This window comes from Ranitomeya imitator, chromosome 7 (genome assembly GCF_032444005.1).
Source record: "Ranitomeya imitator isolate aRanImi1 chromosome 7, aRanImi1.pri, whole genome shotgun sequence".
Classification (NCBI taxonomy): Eukaryota; Metazoa; Chordata; class Amphibia; order Anura; family Dendrobatidae; genus Ranitomeya; species Ranitomeya imitator.
Genome location: NC_091288.1, coordinates 193,749,874 through 193,775,762, shown reverse-complemented (window position 1 = coordinate 193,775,762; position 25,889 = coordinate 193,749,874). Strand labels below are relative to the sequence as shown.

The following is a 25,889-nucleotide window of genomic DNA, read 5'->3' as shown; positions in this document are numbered from 1 at the left end:
TATATATATATATATATATATTTATCGGGACACTACATTGTGGAGTCGGTATAGGCTTGTAAAGCCTTTTTTTTTTTTAATGAATATTTTTGGGAACTACCGAAAACAAATGTCAAAATACGTAAATCACAGGATAGATGATTAGTGTCGGAGAGCTGGGACCCCCACTGATCGCAAATACTGGGGTCCTGTATCCCCGCAGGCTTTAGGACTCACAGACATGGCCAAGTATAAAGTTTTGCTATCTTCGTCAATCCCACAAACCGTTTTTTTACTGTAGTGAGTCGGGATGTGGGCTGGGGAAAATGTTACTGTGGGGTCTTGGATGGGGTCTTGGATGTCACACCGCAGGAGGCTGTACTTTGGGGAAAGCAGTGGGGCATAGATATGGCATTGTGGTGTTACAGATAGTGGGAACTGATATATTGGGTTTATTTGGCACCAGACTTAGATGTACATCAGCATTCTGACCAAAATCCGGCCTGTTGTCTGGTTCCTAAGGGTGTGAGAAAGTAGAAAAATCACACTAAAGCAGGAAAGTGTGTGGAGGCCAGAGAGATGGAGAAAGGGGGTCTGGGCTGGGAGGAGAGCAGAAAGGTAAACCTGCAAATCGGCTGCGTGTAAAGGACATTACGAGCTCTGGAACCAGTGTGCGTGATTTCCTCATGTAAGACAGACCTCCGACCTGAAGAACAGCCACCACTGATTGTGCCACCCATGTCTGACGGATGGCAATGGAGTAAAAGCCATGAGTACATACCCATTAAGGGTACAGATATCTGTCTATGTATATATTATCCATACCATCACTCTGTGCTGGCTAAAGTGTATGACCCATCTACAGATCACTCTCACCATTTCTTCATTATTCTCCCCCATTGTCATTTTTGTTACCATAGGGTCCTTGAAGCGCTGTGGTGGCTGCTCCTGAAATTCATTATTGATGCTGTGGACTCCAACAGGGGAGTGTCTGTCGAGTTCTATGGACGGTTTTATTACACACTGGAGGTAAATAACTCCCTGATGCCCAGAACATACGAGATAGGCCGCGATGAGTCCTGGGCCGTATATGGATCATAATACCCAGACTGACAGGGTCATTACCACTATTGTGATATCACGGTGTGCCTAATCTCTGTACTGTGACATCACTGTGTGTATTATCCCTGTACTGTGACATCACTGTGTGTATTATCCCTGTATTGTGTACATTATACCATTTCTGCGACCTCACTGTGTAAATTACCTCTGTACTGTGACATCACTGTTTGTATTATCCCCGTACTGTGACATCACTGTGCATATTGTTTCTGTACAGTGACATTACTGTGCCTTATCCCTGTATTACCCCTGTACTGTGACAATGCTGTTTATTAACCCGGTCCTGTGACAATACAGGTATAATAAGCACAGTGATGTCACAGTAAAGGGTTAATAAACACTGATGTCACATTACAGGGATAATTTATCTAGTGATGTCACAGTATCATAGCACAGTGATAAGACACAGTGATGTCACAGAAGTGGTATAATGTATGCAATGATGTCACAGTATATAGGGATAAGGCACACTGATACCTCAATAGTGGTATAATGCACACAGTGATGTGATCGCACAGGAATAAGGCACACGGTGATATTACAGTACAGGGATAATACTGTCATAGTACAGTGATAATACACACAGGGATGTTACTGTGCATGGATAAAATAGTGAGGCTATGTGCACACGTCCGGAATTGCCGCGGGTATATTGCATGCGGAATTGGCATGCGTTTTCCAAGTGATCTGTACAGGGCCGGACTGGGACTAAAATTCAGCCCTGGCATTTGAAGTTACACAGGCCCACTTGTCACATGGTGACTGTATAATATCTTTGTACACTTGTAGGCAGGGCCAGTTTTAGGCAAAGTGGGGCCCTAGGCAAAGTTTATAATGAGGCCCCAAATGCTAACATATAGCACATCACACAAAAGCATTTCGGTTGTATTCACAAGCGCTGAGTTCAGGCCGCTAAATGAGTTTGATCAACAATACTGAAGTTGTTCAACGCTTGTTTCCCGGCCTCTTTCCACCAGCTGAGGAATTATGATGGGGCAGAACGATCACTAACAGATCACCGTACAGTATCATGTTATCAGCAGCACATCTACAGTTTACGCTGGCAATGTGCTGCTGATAACAATGATTTCTGTTCCAGCAAAAGCAATCTGCATATGCAGCATTTTACTTGTTTAGTAAAATACACCCCATAGTCCTCCATATATTATAATGTGCACCACAGTCCTCCATATAGCATAATACACTCCCTATAATCCTTCATATATTAAAATACACTGCTCAGTCCTCCATATAGCATAATACACTACTCATAGTCCTCCATACAGTATAATGCACCTCCATAGTCATCCATGTAGTACAATTCATTTCCCATAGTATAATGCACCCCATAGTTCTTCATATAGTATAACGTATTCCCTATAGTAATCGATACAGTATAATGCAGCCCACATATAGTATAATGCAGCCACCACCCTACAGAATATAATGCATGGCCTGTCTATCCTGCATAAGCTAAGTTCTGCTTGTGTTTTTTTTGTTTGCTATTTTTTCTGTCCAGCTTGCTATATTGGTTTTTCTTGCTTGCTGGAAGCTCTGAGACGCAGAGGGAGCGCCTCCGTACCGTTAGTCGGTGCGGAGGGTCTTTTTGCCCCTCTGCGTGGTTGTTTGTAGGTTTGTCATGATCCCAATGGCAGGGGATCACAAAAGGACAAGCACAAAAACAAAACAAGCTCTAGGGTGATGGAACCTGAGCTGACCGCGATCCTGAACCTAAACACACAACTAGCAGTAGCCGGGGAACGTGCCTACGATGATTCCTAGACGTCTCGCGCCAGCCGAAGGATTAACTTCCCCTATTAGAAGAAACACAGACCTCACTTGCCTCCAGAGAAACACCCCACAGAAATAGCAGCCCCCCACATGTAATAACGGTGAAATGAGAGGAAAGCACATACGTAGTTATGAAAATAGAATCAGCAAAAATGAGGCCCGCTAAAGCTAGATAGCAGAGGATACAAAAGTGAACTGCGCGGTCAGTGAAAAACCCTTCAAAAAACCATCCTGAAATTACTTGAACTCATGTGCCAACTCATGGAACATGAGGAGTAATTTCAGCCCACTAGAGCAACCAGCAGCAAGGAATCACATATCTGCAAGCTGGACTAAGACAAAAATTAAACAAAACGTGGAACAGGAAAATCAAAACTTAGCTTGTCCTGAAGATAACAGACGCAGGTAGCAGAGGTAAAAAGACACGCTGATTACATTGATAGCCGGCGAGGAAATGACAAAAAAGCCAGGTTAAATAGGAAACTCCCATAACTTGATGGAACAGGTGGACACCAGAGACCGCAGAGAACACAAGTCACCCAGTACCATCAGTAACCACCAGAGGGAGCCCAAAAACAGAACTCACAACAGTACCCCCCCCTTGAGGAGGGGTCACCGAACCCGCACGAGAACCACCAGGGCGACCAGGATGAGCCCTATGAAAAGCACGGACCAAATCGGCAGCATGAACATCAGAGGCAATCACCCAAGAATTATCCTCCTGACCATAACCCTTCCACTTGACCAAATACTGGAGTTTCCGTCTGGAAACACGAGAATCCAAGATCTTCTCCACAACATACTCCAATTCACCCTCCACCAGCACCGGAGCAGGAGGCTCAAGCGAAGGAACAACAGGTACCTCATACTTCCGCAACAACGACCGATGGAACACATTATGAATAGCAAACGATGCCGGGAGATCCAAACAAAACGACACAGGGTTAAGAATTTCCAAGATCCTATAGGGACCGATGAACCAAGGCTTGAACTTAGGAGAACAGACCTTCACAGGAACAAAACGAGAAGACAACCACACCAAGTCCCCAACAAGAAGTCGAGGACCCACGCGGCGACGGCGATTAGCAAACTGCTGAGCCCTCTCCTGGGACAACTTCAAATTGTCCACCACATGACTCCAAATCTGATGCAACCTATCCACCACCATGTCCACTCCAGGACAATCAGAAGGCTCCCCCTGACCAGAGGAAAAACGAGGATGAAACCCCAAATTACAAAAGAAAGGAGAAACCAAGGTAGCAGAACTAGCCCGATTATTAAGGGCAAACTCGGCAAGCGGCAAAAAGGAAACCCAGTCATCTTGATCAGCAGAAACAAAACACCTTAAATAAGTTTCTAAAGTCTGATTAGTTCGTTCCGTCTGGCCATTCGTCTGGGGATGGAATGCAGACGAAAAGGACAAATCAATGCCCATCTTAGCACAGAACGTCCGCCAAAATCTAGACACAAACTGGGATCCCCTGTCAGAAACGATGTTCTCCGGAATGCCATGCAAATGGACCACGTTTTGAAAAAACAGAGTGACCAACTCAGAGGAGGAAGGTAACTTAGGCAAGGGTACCAGATGAACCATCTTAGAAAAGCGGTCACACACAACCCATATGACGGACATTTTTTGAGAGACAGGGAGATCCGAAATAAAGTCCATGGAAATGTGCTTCCAAGGCCTCTTCAGGATAGGTAAAGGTGACAACAATCCACTGGCCCGAGAACAGCAAGGCTTAGCCCGAGCGCAAACTCCACAAGACTGCACGAAAAAACGCACATCCCTCGACAAGGAAGGCCACCAAAAAGACCTGGCCACCAAGTCTCTAGTACCAAATACTCCAGGATGACCTGCCAACACAGAAGAATGGACCTCGGAGATGACTCTACTGGTCCAATTATCCGGAACAAACAGTCTTTCCGGCGGACAACGATCAGGTTTATCCGCCTGAAACTCCTGCAAAGCACGTCGCAAGTCTGGGGAGACAGCCGACAAAATCACCCCATCCCTAAGGATACCAGTGGGCTCAGAATTTCCAGGGGAGTCAGGCACAAAACTCCTAGAAAGAGCATCCGCCTTCACATTCTTTGAACCTGGCAGGTATGAAACCACAAAATTGAAACGCGAGAAAAACAGTGACCAACGAGCCTGTCTAGGATTCAGACGCTTGGCAGACTCAAGGTACATCAGATTTTTGTGATCAGTCAAGACCACCACACGATGTCTAGCACCCTCAAGCCAATGACGCCACTCCTCAAATGCCCACTTCATGGCCAAAAGCTCCCGATTACCAACATCATAATTCCGTTCAGCGGGCGAAAATTTTCTAGAAAAGAACGCACATGGCTTCATCACTGAGCCATCGGAGCTTCTCTGTGACAAAACCGCCCCCGCTCCGATCTCGGAAGCATCAACCTCAACCTGAAAAGGAAGCGACGTATCTGTCTGACGCAACACAGGAGCAGAAGAAAACCGGCGCTTAAGTTCCTGAAAGGCCTCCACAGCCGCAGGAGACCAATCAGTAACATCAGCACCCTTCTTAGTCAAATCCGTCAAAGGCTTAACAACACTAGAAAAATTAGTTATGAAGCGACGATAAAAATTAGCAAAGCCCAAGAACTTCTGTAGACTCTTAAGAGATGTAGGCTGCGTCCAGTCACAAATAGCCTGAACCTTGACGGGATCCATCTCAATAGTAGAAGGGGAAAAAATATACCCCAAAAAAGAAATCTTCTGGACTCCAAAGAGACATTTAGAACCCTTCACAAACAAAGAATTGGCCCGCAGGACCTGAAACACCTTCCTGACCTGCTGAACATGAGACTCCCAGTCATCAGAAAAAACCAAAACATCATCCAAATACACGATAATAAATTTATCCAGATATTCACGGAAAATATCGTGCATAAAAGACTGGAAGACAGAAGGAGCATTAGAAAGTCCAAAAGGCATCACCAAATACTCGAAATGGCCCTCGGGCGTATTAAATGCGGTTTTCCACTCATCACCCTGCCTTATCCGCACAAGATTATACGCACCCCGAAGATCAATCTTAGTGAACCATTTAGCCCCCTTAATGCGAGCAAACAAATCAGTCAACAATGGCAAAGGATACTGATATTTGACAGTAATCTTATTCAAAAGACGATAATCTATGCAAGGCCTCAAGGAACCATCTTTTTTGGCCACGAAAAAAAAAACCTGCTCCCAAAGGGGACGAAGATGGACGGATATGTCCCTTTTCCAAGGACTCCTTAACATAATTCCGCATAGCAGTATGCTCTGGCACTGACAGATTGAACAAACGACCTTTAGGGAATTTACTGCCAGGAATCAAATCTATAGCACAATCGCAATCCCTGTGAGGAGGAAGCGAACTGAGCTTAGGCTCCTCAAAAACCTCCCGATAATCAGACAAAAATACCGGAACCTCAGAAGGAGTAGATGAAGCGATAGAAATCGGAGATGCATAATCATGAACCCCCTGACATCCCCAGCTTAACACAGACATTGTTTTCCAGTCCAGGACTGGGTTATGAGTTTGTAACCATGGCAGACCAAGCACTAAGACATCATGTAAATTATACAGTACCAGGAAGCGAATCACCTCCTGATGAGTGGGAGTCATACGCATGGTCACTTGTGTCCAGTACTGAGGTTTATTCATAGCCAAAGGTGTAGAGTCAATTCCTTTCAAAGGAATAGGAACTTCCAGAGGTTCCAGACTAAACCCACAGCGATTGGCAAATGACCAATCCATAAGACTCAGGGCAGCGCCTGAATCCACATAAGCATCGACGGAAATGGATGATAATGAACAAATCAGAGTCACAGACAGAATGAACTTAGACTGTAAAGTACTAATGGCAACAGACTTATCAACCTTTTTTGTGCGTTTAGAGCATGCTGATATAACATGAGCTGAATCACCACAATAAAAACACAATCCATTTTTCCGCCTATAATCTTGCCGTTCACTTCTGGACTGAATTCTATCACATTGCATTATCTCAGGTGCCTGTTCAGAAGACACCGCCAAATGGTGCACAGGTTTGCGCTCCCGTAAACGCCGATCAATCTGAATAGCCATAGTCATGGACTCATTCAGACCTGTAGGCGCCGGGAACCCCACCATAACATTTTTAATGGCCTCAGAAAGGCCATCTCTGAATTTTGCAGCCAGAGCGCACTCATTCCACTGAGTAAGCACCGACCATTTCCGAAATTTCTGACAATATATTTCTGCTTCATCTTGCCCCTGAGAGAGAGCCAATAAAGCTTTTTCAGCCTGAATCTCTAGGTTAGGTTCCTCATAGAGCAAACCCAATGCCAGAAAAAATGCATCCACATTGAGCAACGCAGGATCCCCTGGTGCCAATGCAAATGCCCAATTCTGAGGGTCACCCCGCAGGAAAGATATAACAATCTTGACCTGCTGAGCAGGGTCTCCAGAGGAGCGAGATTTCAAGGAAAGAAACAACTTGCAATTGTTCTTAAAATTCAGAAAACTAGATCTATCTCCAGAAAAAAACTCTGGGATAGGAATTCTAGGTTCAGACATAGGAGTATGTACAACAAAATCTTGTATATTTTGAACCTTAGCAGCAAGATTATTCAGGCTGGGAGCCAAACTCTGGACGTCCATGATAAACAGCTGAGGTCAGAGCCATTCAAGGATTAAGAGGAGGAAAGAAGCAGCCAAGCTGCAATTAAAGGGACTCTGTCACCTGAATTTGGCGGGACTGGTTTTGGGTCATATGGGCGGAGTTTTCAGGTGTTTGATTCACCCTTTCCTTACCCGCTGGCTGCATGCTGGCTGCAATATTGGATTGAAGTTCATTCTCTGTCCTCCGTAGTACACGCCTGCACAAGGCAAGATTACCTTGTGCAGGCGTGTACTACGGAGGACAGAGAATGAACTTCAATCCAATATTGCAGCCAGCATGCAGCCAGCGGGTAAGGAAAGGGTGAATCAAACACCTGAAAACTCCGCCCATATGACCCAAAACCAGTCCCGCCAAATTCAGGTGACAGGTTCCCTTTAAGGCTAGGCAGCAAACACTGAGGAGAGGAAAAAAAAAAAAAAATTCCTCAGACTACTTTTCCTCCTACTTCAGCCAAAAAGATGACCAATTTTTTCAGGCCGGCTATACTGTCATGATCCCAATGGCAGGGGATCACAAAAGGACAAGCACAAAAACAAAACAAGCTCTAGGGTGATGGAACCTGAGCTGACCGCGATCCTGAACCTAAACACACAACTAGCAGTAGCCGGGGAACGTGCCTACGATGATTCCTAGACGTCTCGCGCCAGCCGAAGGATTAACTTCCCCTATTAGAAGAAACACAGACCTCACTTGCCTCCAGAGAAACACCCCACAGAAATAGCAGCCCCCCACATGTAATAACGGTGAAATGAGAGGAAAGCACATACGTAGTTATGAAAATAGAATCAGCAAAAATGAGGCCCGCTAAAGCTAGATAGCAGAGGATACAAAAGTGAACTGAGCGGTCAGCGAAAAACCCTTCAAAAAACCATCCTGAAATTACTTGAACTCATGTGCCAACTCATGGAACATGAGGAGTAATTTCAGCCCACTAGAGCAACCAGCAGCAAGGAATCACATATCTGCAAGCTGGACTAAGACAAAAATTAAACAAAACGTGGAACAGGAAAATCAAAACTTAGCTTGTCCTGAAGATAACAGACGCAGGTAGCAGAGGTAAAAAGACACGCTGATTACATTGATAGCCGGCGAGGAAATGACAAAAAAGCCAGGTTAAATAGGAAACTCCCATAACCTGATGGAACAGGTGGACACCAGAGACCGCAGAGAACACAAGTCACCCAGTACCATCAGTAACCACCAGAGGGAGCCCAAAAACAGAACTCACAACAAGGTTTTTGTGTTGACCGCAAAGCTATCTTTCCTATCCTCGGTCTATTCAGCAAGTCGGGCCTCACTTTGCTTAATCTGTTTCATCTCTGTGTTTGTATTTTCATCTTACTCACAGTCATTATATGTGGGGGGCTGCCTTTTCCTTTGGGGAATTTCTCTGAGGCAAGGTAGGTTTATTTTTCTATCTTCAGGGCTAGTTAATTTCTCAGGCTGTGCCGAGTTGCATAGGGAGCGTTAGGCGCAATCCACGGCTACCTCTAGTATGGTGTGTTAGGATTAGGGATTGCGGTCAGCAGAGTTCCCACGTCTCAGAGCTCGTCCTTGTTTTTGGTATTTGTCAGGTCCTTTGTGTGCTCTGAACTTCAATGTCCATTGTGATTCTGAATTACCTGTTCATAACAGGCCACACAGTAGTATATAGCACAGCCCACATAGTAGTATACAGCAGAGCCCACACAGTAGTATACAGCACAGCCCACATAGTAGTATATAGCACAGCTCACATAGTAGTATACAGCACTGCCCACATAGTAGTATATAGCACAGCCCACACAGAAGTGTATAGCACAGCCCACATAGTAGTATACAGCACAGCCCACATAGTAGTATACAGCAGAGCCCACATAGTAGTGTATAACACAACCCACACAGTAGTATACAGCACAGCCCACATAGCAGTATACAGCACAGCACACACAGTAGTATATAGCACAGCCCACATAGTAGTATACAGCAGAGCCCATACAGTAGTATATAGCACAGCCCACACAGTAGTATACAACAGAGCCCACATAGTAGTATACAGCAGAGCCCACATCTCTCCTCCCCACTAGAATGGCCCCACAGTCCAGTAAAAAAGCACTCCTCAACTCCCCTCATGCCTGTGGTGCTCCCTGCTCCTGTCTCGATGGCTGCCGCTGCACTGCCTGGGACACAGTGAGTGTGCGCACACCCGCAGTGTCAGAGGCAGAGCAGGGAATGATGGGAGAGGGAGCGTCAGGTGACGCTCTCTCCTCCATCACTGCATTCAACTGTGTCGGCGTCATAGACGCCAGTATAGTTCAATGCGGCAGCGGTGGGGGGTGAGTCTGCGTGCAGCGGCCCACTACTGGCACCGGCCCTTCAGGCATTTGCCAGAACTGCCCGATGGCCAGTCCGGCCCTGGATCTGTAGCATCGCTTGGAAAACTGATTGACAGGTTGGTCACACTTGTCAAACACAGTGTTTGACAAGTGTGACCAACTTTTTTACTATTGATGCTGCCTATGCAGCATCAATAGTAAAAAGATCTAATCTTAAAAATAATTAAAAAAAATAATAAAACGTGACATTCTCACCTTCCGGCGTCCCTCGCAGCCTTCCCGCTCCTCGCGATGCTTCCGTTCCCAGCAATGCCTCGCAGCAATTAGCCCAGATGATGTAGCGATCTCGCGAGACCCACGTCATCACAGGTCATTGCCGCAAAGCATCACTGGGACCGTTCCCAGTGATGCTTTGCGGCAATGACCTGTGATGACGTGGGTCTCGCGAGGAGCATCACGAGGAGTGGGAACGCTGCGAGGGACGCCGGAAAGTGAGAATATCACGATTTTTTATTTTAATTCTTTTTTTTACAATTATATAGTTCCCAAGGCCTGGAGGAGAGTCTCCTCTCCTCCACCCTGGGTACCAACCGCACATGATCCGCTTACTTCCCGCATGGTGGGCATAGCCCCATGTAAGCGGATCAATGCAATCCTATGTGTGCGGAATCCCCGCGATTCCACACAAAGAATGAACATGCTGCGTTTTTTTCCGGAATGCGATTCCGCCACAGAAAAAAACGCAACACGTGCACAAAAATTGCGGATTGCATTCTAATAATAGGATGCTTAATGTATGCATTTTTTCGAGGTTTTATCGCGTTTTTATAGTGAAAAACGGTGAAAAATCCTGAACGTGTGCACACAGCCTAAGTCTAAAATGTAATACTGCTGACAACGGAAGATGCGTACAGTCGGGATTACAATGGGAGTACAATCTAATGGCTTTAATGTCTTCACCAGTTCAGCAGGCAGCGGGTTAAGTTACCTGTCTGGAGAAGCTGGGGAATATGGCCGTGCTGCACAGTCCGTCTCACTAATGAGCGCTCTCTTTCTGACAGGCTCTCGTAGACTTTTTCCATGCAGAAGGACAGGGGTTACCACTGGACACCTTGCGGAACGGAGATTACCGGGTGATTGACTTTAATTACTATCTTTGTAATTCGGTAGTGCGAGCTCCACACGGTTTGTCAGAGATCAACGTCACATTCTCTGCTCACGGAGAAGAACCATAATTATGGACTAATTGCTCAGACCGAGAGTCCTCTGTACATACAGGAACATTTCACAAGAATATTTCCAAGTTCTGTTCTAAATATAAAGCCGAGTAACTTTCTCACCGTTTCTCCGGACCTCGCACTGATTTGGACCCTTTGAGCCTATCTTGTCCAGTTTTTCTTCAATTTTTCATTGACTCCCGAAAGTCATCATTTTTGTTTTCATTGATGAAGCTGCATGAGGGCCAGTTTTTTTTTTTATTTTGCTTTTTTTTGTTTGCTTTTTTACTTTTGGAAGGGTTTGTTTTCTTGCAGGACTGATTGTATTTTTATTGGTACCGTTTTGGGTCACGTTCACACAAATGTATTTTGTGTGACCAAATACGTGTCACCTGTACATTTTCATTGGATCAACATGAAAAAAAAATCCTGGCCTGTCGACTGTGGCCACATTTATCTATTTACCACCATGTAGTATAAATAATAACTTTATTCTAAACTCTTTTTACGTCTTTTTATGATGGCGCAAATATTCAACTTCTTTTATCGTGAAATAACTGTCAACAGATTTATTCTTTTTACTTTTTTTTTTCTTAAACACTCAATTTTTGCTTTTTTATGTTCTTAAAAGGAACACAATAGCTTAACCTGTATTCAGTGGAACCTCTGGGGCGGAGCATGCCTGATTCCGTCTTTGGAATTCTGTAAATCCCTGCGTCATGCCCCGCCCTCGAGGTTCTAAACTAATTTTTTTTTTTAACCCCTTCCCGACCCATGACGCCACGTAGGCGTCATGAAAGTCGGTGCCAATCCGACCCATGACGCCTATGTGGCGTCATGGAAAGATCGCGTCCCTGCAGATCGGGTGAAAGGGTTAACTCCCATTTCACCCGATCTGCAGGGACAGGGGGAGTGGTAGTTTAGCCCAGGGGGGGTGGCTTCACCCCCTCGTGGCTACGATCGCTCTGATTGGCTGTTGAAAGTGAAACTGCCAATCAGAGCGATTTGTAATATTTCACCTATTATAACAGGTGAAATATTACAATCCAGCCATGGCCGATGCTGAAATATCATCGGCCATGGCTGGAAATACTAATGTGCCCCCACCCCACCCCACGGATCGCCCCCCCCAGCCCTCCGATCTGGCCGGTACACTGCTCCGGCTCCCCTCCGTCCTGTGCTCCGCTCCCCCCCCGTGCTCTTGTCCGCTCCCCCCGTGCTCCAATCACCCCCCCGTGCTCCAATCACACCCCCTGCACTCCGATCCACCCCCCCCTGCACTCCGTTCCACCCCCCAGTGCTCCATTCCAGCCCCCCCGCTTCGTTCTCAGTGATCAAAATAAAAAAAATAATAAATGACCCCCCCCCTTTGTCACCCCCATAGGTAGGGACAATAAAAAAATAAAGAAATTTTTTTTTTCCACTAATGTTAGAATAGGGTTAGGGGTAGGGGTAGGGTTAGGGTTAGGGGTAGGGTTAGGGCTAGGGTTAGGGTTAGGGTTAGGGCTAGGGTTAGGGTTTCGGTATGTGCACACGTATTCTGGTCCTCTGCGGATTTTTCCGCTGCGGATTTGATAAATCCGCAGTGCTAAACCGCTGCGGATTTATGGCGGATTTACCGTGTTTTTTCTGCGCATTTCACTGCGGTTTTACAACTGCGATTTTTCTATTGGAGCAGTTGTAAAACCGCTGCGGAATCCGCACAAAGAAGTGACATGCTGCGGAATGTAAACCGCTGCGTTTCCGTGCAGTTTTTCCGCAGCATGGGCACAGCGATTTTTGTTTCCCGTAGGTTTACATTGAACTGTAAACTCATGGGAAACTGCTGCGGATCTGCAGCGTTTTCCGCAGCGTGTGCACATACCTTTAGAATTAGGCTATGTGCACACTGTGCGGATTTGGCTGCGGATTGGCCGCTGCGGATTCGCAGCAGTGTTCCATCAGGTTTACAGTACCATGTAAACCTATGGAAAACCAAATCCGCTGTGCCCATGGTGCGGAAAATACCGCGCGGAAACGCTGCGTTGTATTTTCCGCAGCATGTCAATTCTTTGTGCGGATTCCGCAGCGTTTTACACCTGTTCCTCAATAGGAATCCGCAGGTGAAATCCGCACAAAAAACACTGGAAATCCGCGGAAAATCCGCAGGTAAAACGCAGTGCCTTTTATCCGCCGATTTTTCAAAAATGGTGCGGAAATATCTCACACGAATCCGCAACGTGGGCACATAGCCTTAGGGTTAGGGTTGGAATTAGGGTTGTGGTTAGGGTTGTGATTAGGGTTATGGCTACAGTTGGGATTAGGGTTAGGGGTGTGGGGGGGTTAGTGTTGGAGTTAGAATTGAGGGGTTACCACTGTTTAGGCACATCAGGGGTCTCCAAACGCAACATGGCGCCACCATTGATTCCAGCCAATCTCGTATTCAAAAAGTCAAATGGTGCTCCCTTACTTCCGAGCCCTGACGTGTGCCCAAACAGTGGTTTACCCCCACATATGGGATATCAGTGTACTCAGGACAAACTGCGCAACAATTACTGGGGTCCAATTTCTCCTGTTACCCTTGTGAATCAAAAAAAATGCTTGCTAAAACATAATTTTTGAGGAAAGAAAAATGATTTTTTATTTTCACGGCTCTGCGTTGTAAACGTCTGTGAAGCACTTGGGGGTTCAAAGTGCTCACCACATATCTAGATAAGTTCCTTGGGGGGTCTAGTTTCTAAAATGGGGTCACTTGTGGGGGTTTCTACTGTTTAGGCACACCAGGGGCTCTGCAAACGCAACGTGACACCCGCAGACCATTCCATCAAAGTCTGCATTTCAAAAGTCACTACTTCCCTTCTGAGCCCCGACGTGTGCCCAAACAGTGGTTTACCCCCACACATGGGGTATCAGCGTACTCAGGAGAAACTGGACAACAACTTTTGGGGTCCAATTTCTCCTGTAACCCTTGGGAAAATAAAAAATTCTGGGCTAAATAATTATTTTTGAGGAAAGAAAACGTATTTATTATTTTCACGGCTCTGCATTATAAACTTCTATGAAGCACTTGGGGGTTCAAAGTGCTCACCACACATCTAGATAAGTTCCTTTGGGGGTCTAGTTTCCAAAATGGGGTCACTTGTGGGGGGTTTCTACTGTTAAGCCACATCAGGGGCTCTGCAAACGCAACGTGACGCCCACAGTGCATTCCATCAAAGTCTGCATTTCAAAACGTCACTACTTCACTTCCGAGCCCCGGCATGTGCCCAAACAGTGATTTACCCCCACATATGGGGTATCAGCGTACTCAGGAGAAACTGGACAACAACTTTTGGGGTCAAATTTCTCCTGTTACCCTTGGGAAAATAAAAAATTGCAGGCTAAAAGATCATTTTTGAGAAAATAATTTTTATTTTTTATTTTCATGGCTCTGCGTTATAAACTTCTGTGAAGCACTTGGGGGTTCAAAGTCCTCACCACACATCTAGATTAGTTCCTTTGGGGGTCTAGTTTCCAAAATGGTGTCATTTCTGGGGGATCTCCAATGTTTAGGCACACAGGGGCTCTCCAAACGTGACATGGTGTCCGCTAATGATTGGAGCTAATTTTCCATTTAAAAAGCCAAATGGCGTGCCATCCCTTCCGAGCTCTGCCGTGCGCCCAAACAGTGGTTTACCCCCACATATGGGGTATCAGCGTACTCAGGACAAACTGGACAACAATATTTGGGGTCCAATTTCTCCTATTATCCTTGGCAAAATAGGAAATTCCAGGCTAAAAAATCATTTTTGAGGAAAGAAAAATTATTTTTTATTTTCATGGCTCTGCGTTATAAACTTCTGTGAAGCACCTGGGGGTTTAAAGTGCTCAATATGCATCTAGATAAGTTCCTTGGGGGGTCTAGTTTCCAAAATGGGGTCACTTGTGGGGGAGCTCCAATGTTTAGGCACACAGGGGCTCTCCAAACCCGACATGGTGTCCGCTAACAATTGGAGCTAATTTTCCATTCAAAAAGTCAAATGGCGCGCCTTCCCTTCCGAGCCCTGCCGAGTGCCCAAACAGTGGTTTACCCCCACATATGAGGTATCGACGTACTCGGGAGAAATTGTCCAACAAATTTTATGATCCATTTTATCCTACTGCCCATGTGAAAATGAAAAAATTGAGGCGAAAAGAATTTTTTTGTGAAAAAAAAGTACTTTTTCATTTTTACAGATCAATTTGTGAAGCACCTGAGGGTTTAAAGTGCTCACTAGGCATCTAAATAAGTTCCTTGGGGGGTCTAGTTTCCAAAATGGGGTCACTTGTGGGGGAGCGCCAATGTTTAGGCACACAGGAGCTATCCAAACGCGACATGGTGTCCGCTAACGATGGAAATAATTTTTCATTCAAAAAGTCAAATGGCGCTCCTTCCCTTCCGAGCCTTACCATGTGCCCAAACAGTGGTTTACCCCCACATGTGAGGTATTGGTGTACTCAGGAGAAATTGCCCAACACATTTTAGGATCCATTTTATCCTGTTGCCCATGTGAAAATGAAAAAATTGAGGCTAAAAGAATTTTTTTGTGAAAAAAAAGTACTTTTTCATTTTTACGGATCAATTTGTGAAGCACCTGGGGGTTCAAAGTGCTCACTATGCATCTAGATAAGTTCCTTGGGGCGTCTAGTTTCCAAAATGGGGTCACTTGTGGGGGAGCTCCAATTTTTAGGCACACGGGGGCTCTCCAAACGTGACATGGTGTCCGCTAAAGAGTGGAGCCAATTTTTGATTCAAAAAGTCAAATGGCGCTCCTTCCCTTCCAAGCCCTGCCGTTCGCCCAAACAGTGGTTTACCCCCACATATGAGGTATCAGCGTACTCAGGACAAATTGGACAACAACTTTCGTGGTTCAGTTTCTCCTTTTACCATTGGGAAAATAAAAAAATTGTTGCTGAAAGATAATTTTTGTAACTAAAAAGTTAAATGTTCATTTTTTCTTTCCATGTTGCTTCTGCTGCTGTGAAGCACCTGAAGGGTTAATAAACTTCTGGAATGTGGGTTTGAGTACCTTGAGGGGTGCAGTTTTTAGAATGGTGTCACTTTTGGGTATTTTCAGCCATATGGACCCCTCAAACTGACTTCAAATGTGAGGTGGTCCCTAAAAAAAATGGTTTTGTAAATTTCGTTGTAAAAATGACAAATCGCTGGTCAAATTTTAACCCTTATAACTTCCTAACAAAAAAAAATTTTGTTTCCAAAATTGTGCTGATGTAAAGTAAACATGTGGGAAATGTTATTTATTAACTATTTTGTGTCACATATCTCTCTGGTTTAACAGAATAAAAATTCAAAATGTGAAAATTGCAAAATTTTCAAAATTTTCGCCAAATTTCCGTTTTTATCACAAATAAACGCAGAATTTATTGACCTAAATTTACCACTAACATGAAGCCCAATATGTCACGAAAAGACAATCTCAGAACCGCTAGGATCCGTTGAAGCGTTCCTGAGTTATTACCTCATAAAGGGACACTGGTCAGAATTGCAAAAAACGGCAAGGTCTTTAAGGTCAAAATAGGCTGGGTCATGAAGGGTTAATAAACTTTTTTAGATAAAATGTTTAATAAATTGGTATATTTGGCAGTTTTGAGGATTATGGGTAATCATCACACACAGGTATAATAGTGTGTATATATAGACTACAATTGTAATAGGGAAATATTAATAACTGATCTGATTTTTCTTACATCTTCCAGTTTTTGGAAGAAGAGCTGCGTCTGAATAAATGTTCTACAAGTGAACTTATCGAAAAGTACTATCTGGATAACATTAAGGAGCAGGTAACTATGCTAGACACTGTACATTAACATTAGTATTTTTATATGTGGTCATGCTGGGAGTTGTAGTTCCTCTGCATGCAGATCACTGCTCTACTCACACAGGGGAGGCATCTATCATGAGAGGAATTTTCTAAGTCACTTTTCCTTGTGGCAGCGTTGTCATTACTTCCGCCAGATTTATCAAGGCGTCACATCGATGTTTGATGAATTCGACGCATCTTAACATATAACACTTATATTTTTACACCACCCTCTTCTAGAGTGAGTTTGCTACTTTTTATAAAACATTTTAAAAGCGTATGTAAACCTTTGTAGTTTTTTTTTTCCTATTTCATTGTCCTTCTAATTAAAACAATGTTGTGGGGGTTCGGGCACTGAGATTCACTTAAAAGAGGTGAGCAGAAGACCGAAGCGCGCACAGATCGGGATGGGCCTATAATTTGCATTGAAACCTGTACTCTGGGCTGTCTCCCCTGAACCTCTCCTCGGGGGAGGGCTTGAGCAACTGGTGGGCGTCCCTGTACTCTATCTACTTGTAAATATAAGGGGAAAATTACTACAAAGGTTTAGTTACTCATTCTGCATTCACTCTGCCACCCGTTTTAAATCGGGAACAAAAGTGCCCCATTCTGGCCATCAGTGGGGGTCTCAGTAGTCAGACTTTTACTGACCTAGTTATCACCTATGCTGTGGATAGGTGATAATTTCTTCTTACAGAATACAATCTTGGCTTTGGTGTGCTCTAGCGGGATGAGCACCATGAGCGTGACACAGTGACTGTGTTTTTCAGAGATCAGCCGAGCATAGTAAATACGGAAGAATTAGCGTTAAGTGCTATTACGAGACCTCGGAGCAGAAGCTGTACGTGGAGGTGCTGCATGCTGCCGATCTTATCGCACTCGACGCAAATGGTGAGGAACATGAACGTATGAAATGATTACTCAAAATACACCTAGTGTATTCCTGCTTATTTTACCATTCATTATGAGCTGTGGAAATCAATACAACTCTGACCTACATCTGTATGTGAACCTGTAGAAGACTGTCCATCTGTATGTGGACCTGTAGAGGATTGTCCGTCTGCACGTGTGCCTGTAGAGGACTGTCCTTCTGCATGTGGACCCATAGAGGACTGTCAGTCTGCATGTGAACCTGTAGAGGACTGTCCTTCTGCACGTGGACCCGTAGAGGACTGTCCTTCTGCATGTGGACTCGTAGAGGACTGTCCGTCTGGATGAGAACCTGTAGAGGACTGTCCTTCTGCACGTGGACCCGTAGAGGAGTGTCTTTCTGCATGTGCACCCGTAGAGGACTGTCCGTCTGGACGAGAACCTGTAAAGGACTGTCCTTCTGCACGTGGACCCGTAGAGGACTGTCTGTCTGGATGAGAACCTGTAAAGGACTGTCCTTCTGCACGTGGACCCGTAGAGGACTGTCTGTCTGGATGAGAACCTGTAAAGGACTGTCCTTCTGCACGTGGACCCATAGAGGACTGTCTGTCTGCACGTGGACCCGTAGAGGACTGTCCTTAAGCACGTGGACCCATAGAAGACTGTCCGTCTGGACGAGAACCTGTAGAGGACTGTCCTTCTGCATGTGGACCCGTAGAGGACTGTCCTTCTGCACGTGGACCCGTAGAGGACTGTCTGTCTGCACGTGGACCCGTAGAGGACTGTCCTTCTGCACGTGGACCCGTAGAGGACTGTCCTTCTGCATGTGGACCCGTAGAGGACTGTCCTTCTGCACGTGGACCCATAGAAGACTGTCCGTCTGGACGAGAACCTGTAGAGGACTGTCCTTCTGCATGTGGACCCGTAGAGGACTGTCTGTCTGCACGTGGACCCGTAGAGGACTGTCCTTCTGCACGTGGACCCGTAGAGGACTGTCCTTCTGCATGTGGACCCGTAGAGGACTGTCCTTCTGCATGTGGACCCGTAGAGGACTGTCCTTCTGCACGTGGACCCATAGAAGACTGTCTGTCTGGACGAGAACCTGTAGAGGACTGTCCTTCTGCATGTGGACCCGTAGAGGACTGTCCTTCTGCACGTGGACCCATAGAGGACTGTCTGTCTGCACGTGGACCCGTAGAGGACTGTCCTTCTGCACGTGGACCCATAGAGGACTGTCTGTCTGCACGTGGACCCGTAGAGGACTGTCCGTCTGCACGTGGACCTGTAGAGGACTGTCCGTCTGCACGTGGACCCGTAGAGGACTGTCCGTCTGCACGTGGACCCGTAGAGGACTGTCCGTCTGCACGTGGACCCGTAGAGGACTGTCCGTCTGCACGTGGACCCGTAGAGGACAGCTTAGACGGGATATAAATGTAGTTTTCTTATGCCACAGGTCTTAGCGATCCCTTCGTCATCATTGAGCTCTGTCCACATCATGTTTTCCCGATGGTGAAAGGACAACGGACACAAGTTAAAGCCAAAACTTTACACCCGGTGTACGATGAACTCTTTTACTTGTGAGTATAGGAGTAAGTTGTTTCTTTTTTAAAGCTCTGGGTCTGTAGATAGGGAACGACATTAACGGCGAAGGACCCTGTGCAGGACGTGTTTAGGACCCTCCGTCATTCTCCTTAGAGGGAACCTGACACCCCGGAAACCGCTATTTACCAGCAGATATAGAGTTAATCTGCAGATAAAGAGCGTTACAATGTTGTCCGGCCGCCTTTTTGAAAGAAGAAAAATTAACTTATCTCCTCCTGGGAGCCGCCAGCTTTCAGTCATAGGGGCGTGCACAGAGCAGCTGTAGTCACCGGTCTTTATACTGAGAGCAGTGGCTGTAAACACACCCTGCCTCTTTGATTGACAGCTGGCTCTGAACAGATTCGTCTAATCTATGTTCGGGGGCCGTGCTTACAGCCGCCGCTCACAGTATAGTAACAGCTGGAGCCGCTTCTTGTATGACCCCATGACTGAAAGCCGGCGGCTCTCGGGAGGAAAGAAGTTCATTTTGTCTCCCAGTAGCTGCACTTTCAGTAACACTGCCGGGCAGCATGGTAACGCTATTTATCTGCAGATTAATCCTGTATCGGTAAGTAAAGAGCGTTTTCCAAGACGACAGGTTCGCTCTATATCTGACTGCCATGCTGGAGGTTCTGAGTTTGAACCCAGGGTTAGACTAAGCTACAAGAGAACCAAGTTGGAGGAGAATCTACTCAGGACATTGCGTTGTCTTCTGTCCAAGTAAGAAACAACCCAGGACATTGTCTCTTGTAGTCACAGATTTTATTCTCTGTGGGTCCTCCTCCCCTACTGATCGGCTGCACAGGCAGGTACCAGTATGTCCGCCCGTCTGTAGATACTTATTGATCCATACTGCACCTCCTTTGTGGTTTACCCCAGATTTGACACCCATGGGCTGGGGTGACCACCATAATCGGGGATTCTCTAGGGATGGTTATTTTTTTATCTCATTGTTGTACCCATCATGTATTTGACCCTCAGGGGGCTAACAATTTAAAAACTTATCACACACATAATCTAATACTCGCGCGTAAAAGTAAGAATGTTAAATGGATCGTCTGATTCTGAAATCTCATTTTACAAATACTGTATAAATCCTAAAGACGGCCTAGGTATAAATTGGGCCATACTTGACCACATATAGGGGCGATGACTGGTTCCTCGTATAGCTCCGCTTGGACCACCGGTTTGTGTGGATAGTTGCTTGTGTGCACTGGCGCGCGCGACATGATTATCTGACGTAAGCTGTGCGCCCGTAACACACCGTCATATCTTCCACAGCCCAGTGTCGTCGGAGCAGTGCCGGAGGAAGTCCGCCTGCATCGTCTTTACAGTCATGGACCACGACTGGCTCTCCACTAACGACTTTGCTGGCGAGGCGGTCCTGCCCATGAATGTCATCTATGGATTAAATCGACCTCATGTCACTGGTGGTGTGAAGAACGTCCAGCCCACCGTCCTGAAGCTGACCAGACCTATGGCCAATGGTAATGCCATACAAAAGAGAGAATCATAATGAAAGGGGCTGCCCATAACTTTTTCCAAAACTGGAGGGGAGGGTTAGTATTAGAATGGATGGTCTTACCGTTACATCACTGGGACATCGCTACAACACCCAGAATAGCCACTACAAAAAGCGTGAGCGCCACCAAATAACGAGCCTCACAGCCCCTTGAACCAGCTGATTGGTGAAGGTTCCAAGTGTCTGACCGTCACCGGTCTACAACCTATGGCCTAGAAAGGATGGGCCATCACAGTAACAAAAAGAAACCTGTAGAAGTCCAATTAGGCCCTTATCGTTCAAAATCACAAGAAATGCTGTGGGAGGCGATGTGTTTGGTGGTTCCATCATTTACAGCGACGAGGAACGTGGCCCTAGTCTAGTGATTGGTGGGACCCTCAGAATTCAGAAGGTTATTATTATTATTTATTTATATAGCACCATTGATTCCATGGTGCTGTACATGAGAAGGGGTTACATACAAATTACAAATATCACATACAGTAAACAAACTAACAATGACAGACTGATACAGAGGGGCGAGGACCCTGCCCTTGCGGGCTTACATTCTACAGGATTATGGGGAAGGAGACAGTAGGTTTAGGGTTGCAGGAGCTCCGGTGTTGGTGAGGCGGTAGCTCCGGTGTTGGTGAGGCGGTAGCTCCGGTGTTGGTGAGGCGGTAGCTGTGTCAGTGCAGGCTGTAGGCTTTCCTGAAGAGATGAGTTTTCAGGTTCCATCTGAAGGATCCGACTGTGGTTGATAGTCGGACGTGTTGGGGCAGAGAGTTCCAGAGGATGGGGGATATTCGGGAGAAGTCTTGGAGGCGATTGGATGAGGAGCGAATAAGTGTGGAGGAGAGAAGGAGGTCTTGGGAGGACCGGAGGTCATGTGAGGGAAGATATCGAGAGATTAGTTCAGAGATATATGGAGGAGACAGGTTGTGGATGGCTTTGTAGGTCAGTATTAGCAATTTGAACTGGATACGCTGAGGGAATGGGAGCCAGTGAAGAGATTTGCAGAGGGGGGAAGCGGAGGAGTAGCGAGGAGAGAGATGGATTAGTCGGGCAGCAGAGTTAAGGATGGACTGGAGAGGTGCAAGGGTGTTAGCAGGGAGGCCACAGAAAAGGATGTTGCAGTAGTCAAGGCGGGAAATGATGAGGGCGTGCACAAGCATTTTAGTAGATTGGGGGTTGAGGAAAGGACGGATCCTGGAGATATTTTTGAGCTGGAGGCGACAGGAGGTGGAAAGAGCTTGGATGTGTGGTTTGAAGGACAGGGCAGAGTCGAAGGTTACTCCGAGGCAGCGGACTTCGGGTACAGGGGAAAGCATGATGTCATTGACTGCGATTATATTATTACCTATCTCATGAATAGATGATACATTTCCATCTTGGTTTTACTTTGGACAAGCAATTTTACGAAATGAATGCTGAGCTCTGATTGGTCGGTTCCATTTTCCTTTTTTAATTATCCATTTTTCAATTGTTTCCTCTGTTCCAGTGAAGTCGATTCTGAAGATGCTAGACGGCAGAATGGACAAAGAAGCGCAAGACTTTGTGAAGAAACTTCGGGAACTGGAGAAGTTTATGGAGGACGACTGAAATATTATTTATACTGTAGAAAAAGGAAGAGGAAAAAAAAAAAAAAAGTAAATATTTTAACCCCTTGTCTGCCAGGAGGAGACAACACAGTTGTGCTGTATTGTGTCAAAACAAAAAAAGCCCCTTTGGAAGGGAAAAGATGAAACTTATTTAAACTTTCTGACTTTTTTTTTCTTCGTTAATCTCTATCGTTTGTAAGTTTTTAGTCCGTTTTTTGAGAACTGAAGTTTTGAATATTAAGTGTTTAAATGAATATTGTAATAACCGGTGTATCATGGAATTGATTTCTGTCTCACCGACCGGGTAAAATATCTTTTGTCTTCTATACAGAGGAAATTCTGGGACCCATCAATAGCCAATGATTGGCATAAAACAAAGCAAACGGCTCAGCGCCACCTGCTGGATTGTACAATCCATAGCATGGGATTTCAGTGCCGACGGACAGAAAACCGAGAATGTTCCCCAGACTTACTTTACACTCCCCAGATACTTATTGCAATCGAAAAATGGACATCAAAGTAAAATTTACCAATATGATACGGGGTGCCCAAACTTTTGTAGATAAGTCATATAAATCGGACCGAGATCAGAATGCAATGCTCGGACTGGCTGTCGGCTCTCCCCACCTGTACATGACAGCTGCATAGAAATACATGAAGCGGTCCAGCTCAGGTTGGGTTTGCAGCCGGCCAGTCCAAGCACTGCGCTCTAAAAGTGCAAAAATCTCGCATGCAAAAGCTCCCTAAGCCGTGAAATACGACGTATAATACCAGCGCGGTGATACAGTTACAGGATAACAGCCTTAAATTTAGACTCCAAGTTTCAACACGAAAAGCTATTATTATCAATGGTGCGAAGTAGCGGCAGGAAGCTTTGTACTTTACCAGGAAATGTAGCAAAACGTTCTATCTACAAAAAGAAAAGGGACCTATATGTATAGTGACCGTCCGCCCCGTAACATCAGACCGCCTCAGGCCCGGCATCCTTCACAGATGTACACCCTGAGGACACAGCAATTATTTTATATCGATCTATTCTGGGGACTGTCACTTATTATTATTTCGGTTCTAGAATAGTCACCGTGCACTTAATTCTGTCTGGAGGTCAAAATACTACATTTATATGTGGTTTTTAATATTTTACTAATTTTCTAAAGAAAAAAAAAAAAAAAAAAAAAAAAAATATATATATATATATATATATATATATATATATATATATATATATATATATTACACAGGTGCTAGTCACAAAATTAGAGTATCAAAAACTTAATTTATTTCAGTACTTAAAAAAAGGGAAACTCATATATAGAGTCATTACAAACAGAGTGATCTATTTCAAGTGTATATTTGTTAATGTTGATGATTATGGCTTACAGCCAATGAAAACCCTAAAGTCATTATCCCAGTAAATTAGAATACTTTATAACACCAGCTTGAAAAATGTTTTTAAAATCCGAAATGTCGTCCTACTGAAATGTATGTTCAGTAAATGCACTAATACTTGGTCGGGGCTCCTTTTGCATCAATTACTGCATCAATGCGGCGTGGCATGGAGGCGATCAGCCTGTGGCACTGCTGAGGGGCTATGGAAGCCCAGGTTGCTTTGATAGCCGCCTTCAGCTCGTCTGCATTGTTGGGTCTGGTGTCTCTTCTTCCTCTTGACAATACTCCATAGATTCTCTATGGGGTTAAGGTCAGGCGAGATTGCGGCCAATCAAGCACAGTGATACTGTTGTTTTTACACCAGGTATTGGTACTTTTGGCAGTGTGGACAGGAGCCAAGTCCTGCTGGAGAATATTTCCATCTGTAAAAAGCTTGTCGGCAGGGAAAGCATGAAGAAACCTCACACCAGACCTCCAGCAGCTTGGATTGTGGTCTCTCCACTCTTCCTCCAGACTCGGGAACCTTGATTTCCAAATGAAATTCAAAATTTACTAATCTGAAAAGAACACCTTGGACCACTGACAACAGTCCGGTTCTTTTTCTCCTTGGCCCAGGTAAGACGCTTCTGGCGTTGTCTATTGGTCATGAGTGGCTGACACAAGGAATGTGACACTTGCAGCCCATGTCCTGGATACGTCTGTGTGTGGTGGCTCTTGAAGCAATGACTCCAGCAGCAGTCCACTCATCGTGAATCTCCCCCAAATTTTTGAATGGCCCTTTCTTAATCCTTTCCAGGCTGCGGTTATCCCGGTGGCTTGTGCACCTTTTTCTACCACATAACTTTCCATTAATATGCTTGGATCCAGCACTCTGTGAACAGCCGGCTTCTTTAGCAATGACCTTCTGTGTCTTACCCTCCTTGTGGAGTGCGTCAGTGACTGCCTTCTGGACATCTGTCACGTCAGCAGTCTTCCCCATGATTGTGGAGCTACTGAAACAGACTAAGGGACCTTTATAAACACTTAGGAAGCCTTTGCAGGAGTTCTGGTTAATTATTCTAATTTACTGAAATAATGACCTTTGGGTTTTCATTGGATGTAAGCCATAATCATCAACATTAACAGAAATAAACACTTGAAATAGATTGCTCTGTTTGTAATGACTCTATAGTGAGTTTTACTTTTTGTATTGAAGAACTGAAATAAATTAACTTTTTGGTGATATTCTAATTTTGTGAGAAGTAACTGTATGTTTTTTTAATTTTATTTATTCATATATTTTTCACCGTTTTTTTTCATTTTTATTTGATATTTTAGTTCCCTAAGGGATGGACTATATCACCGATGGGCTAACCTCTTAATGTTTCTTCTAGCAGTCGAAGCTCCATTTTCCTAACACTTTTCTTCAAAGCTTTAGATTTTAAAAAAGAAATTACATACACTTTTAAATGGATCCCCCAGACCTGTTGAGGCTGTTGTACTTACTCTGAAAAATCCATGTCACAACCTCTGCATAATCCTCGCGTTACGTTGATAATTTTAGGAGTCCAGACGGAACTCATTTAACTTTCACAGACTATCAGACAGCCATTCGTATATAGATTTTTTTCATGTAAATACACTAGCCTCATTGGGTCCATTTAAGAATATATGCACTTTCAACGTAGACTGTAAGCGCCCCCTGGTGGAGGTTGCAAAAAATATTGTAAACAGCAGATTTTGAGCCGTTTCTTGTGATCCCTATAAAAGATATTAGGAAAGTAATGAGTGCACCAAGGAGAGATGTTCATGGGTGGGCATCACTTATAGCGCCCGCCATACTATCCCCACACATTGCAGGTCAGGCATAGTCCCTGCATTCTCTATACAGGTTCCAGGGTATATCAGTTCATCAGTCTTTCCTACCCATCCATAAACTGGCACCAGAATTTCCCTGCAGTAGACGCCATCTTTGTATTTTGTTTTGCTACCTGCTAAAATGAAAAGAAAAAAAAAATACACGCAAGTGGCTTGTACAGTTTCCTTCGTGT

General features: G+C 45.0%; 1 protein-coding gene across 1 annotated transcript in view; it reads left to right on the top strand.

Moving 5' to 3' along the window:
- BAIAP3 (BAI1 associated protein 3) overlaps positions 1-23,623 on the top strand; it is a 236,132-nt gene extending 212,509 nt beyond the window's left edge. The window contains exons 28-34 of the mRNA XM_069734301.1: positions 900-1,008; positions 10,943-11,014; positions 16,814-16,897; positions 17,688-17,808; positions 19,241-19,364; positions 20,650-20,855; positions 22,371-23,623. Coding sequence (XP_069590402.1) covers positions 900-1,008; positions 10,943-11,014; positions 16,814-16,897; positions 17,688-17,808; positions 19,241-19,364; positions 20,650-20,855; positions 22,371-22,471 — 817 coding nt within the window. The 3' untranslated portion in view covers positions 22,472-23,623. The remainder of the gene's footprint in view (positions 1-899; positions 1,009-10,942; positions 11,015-16,813; positions 16,898-17,687; positions 17,809-19,240; positions 19,365-20,649; positions 20,856-22,370) is intronic.
- Positions 23,624-25,889: the final 2,266 nt, after the last annotated feature.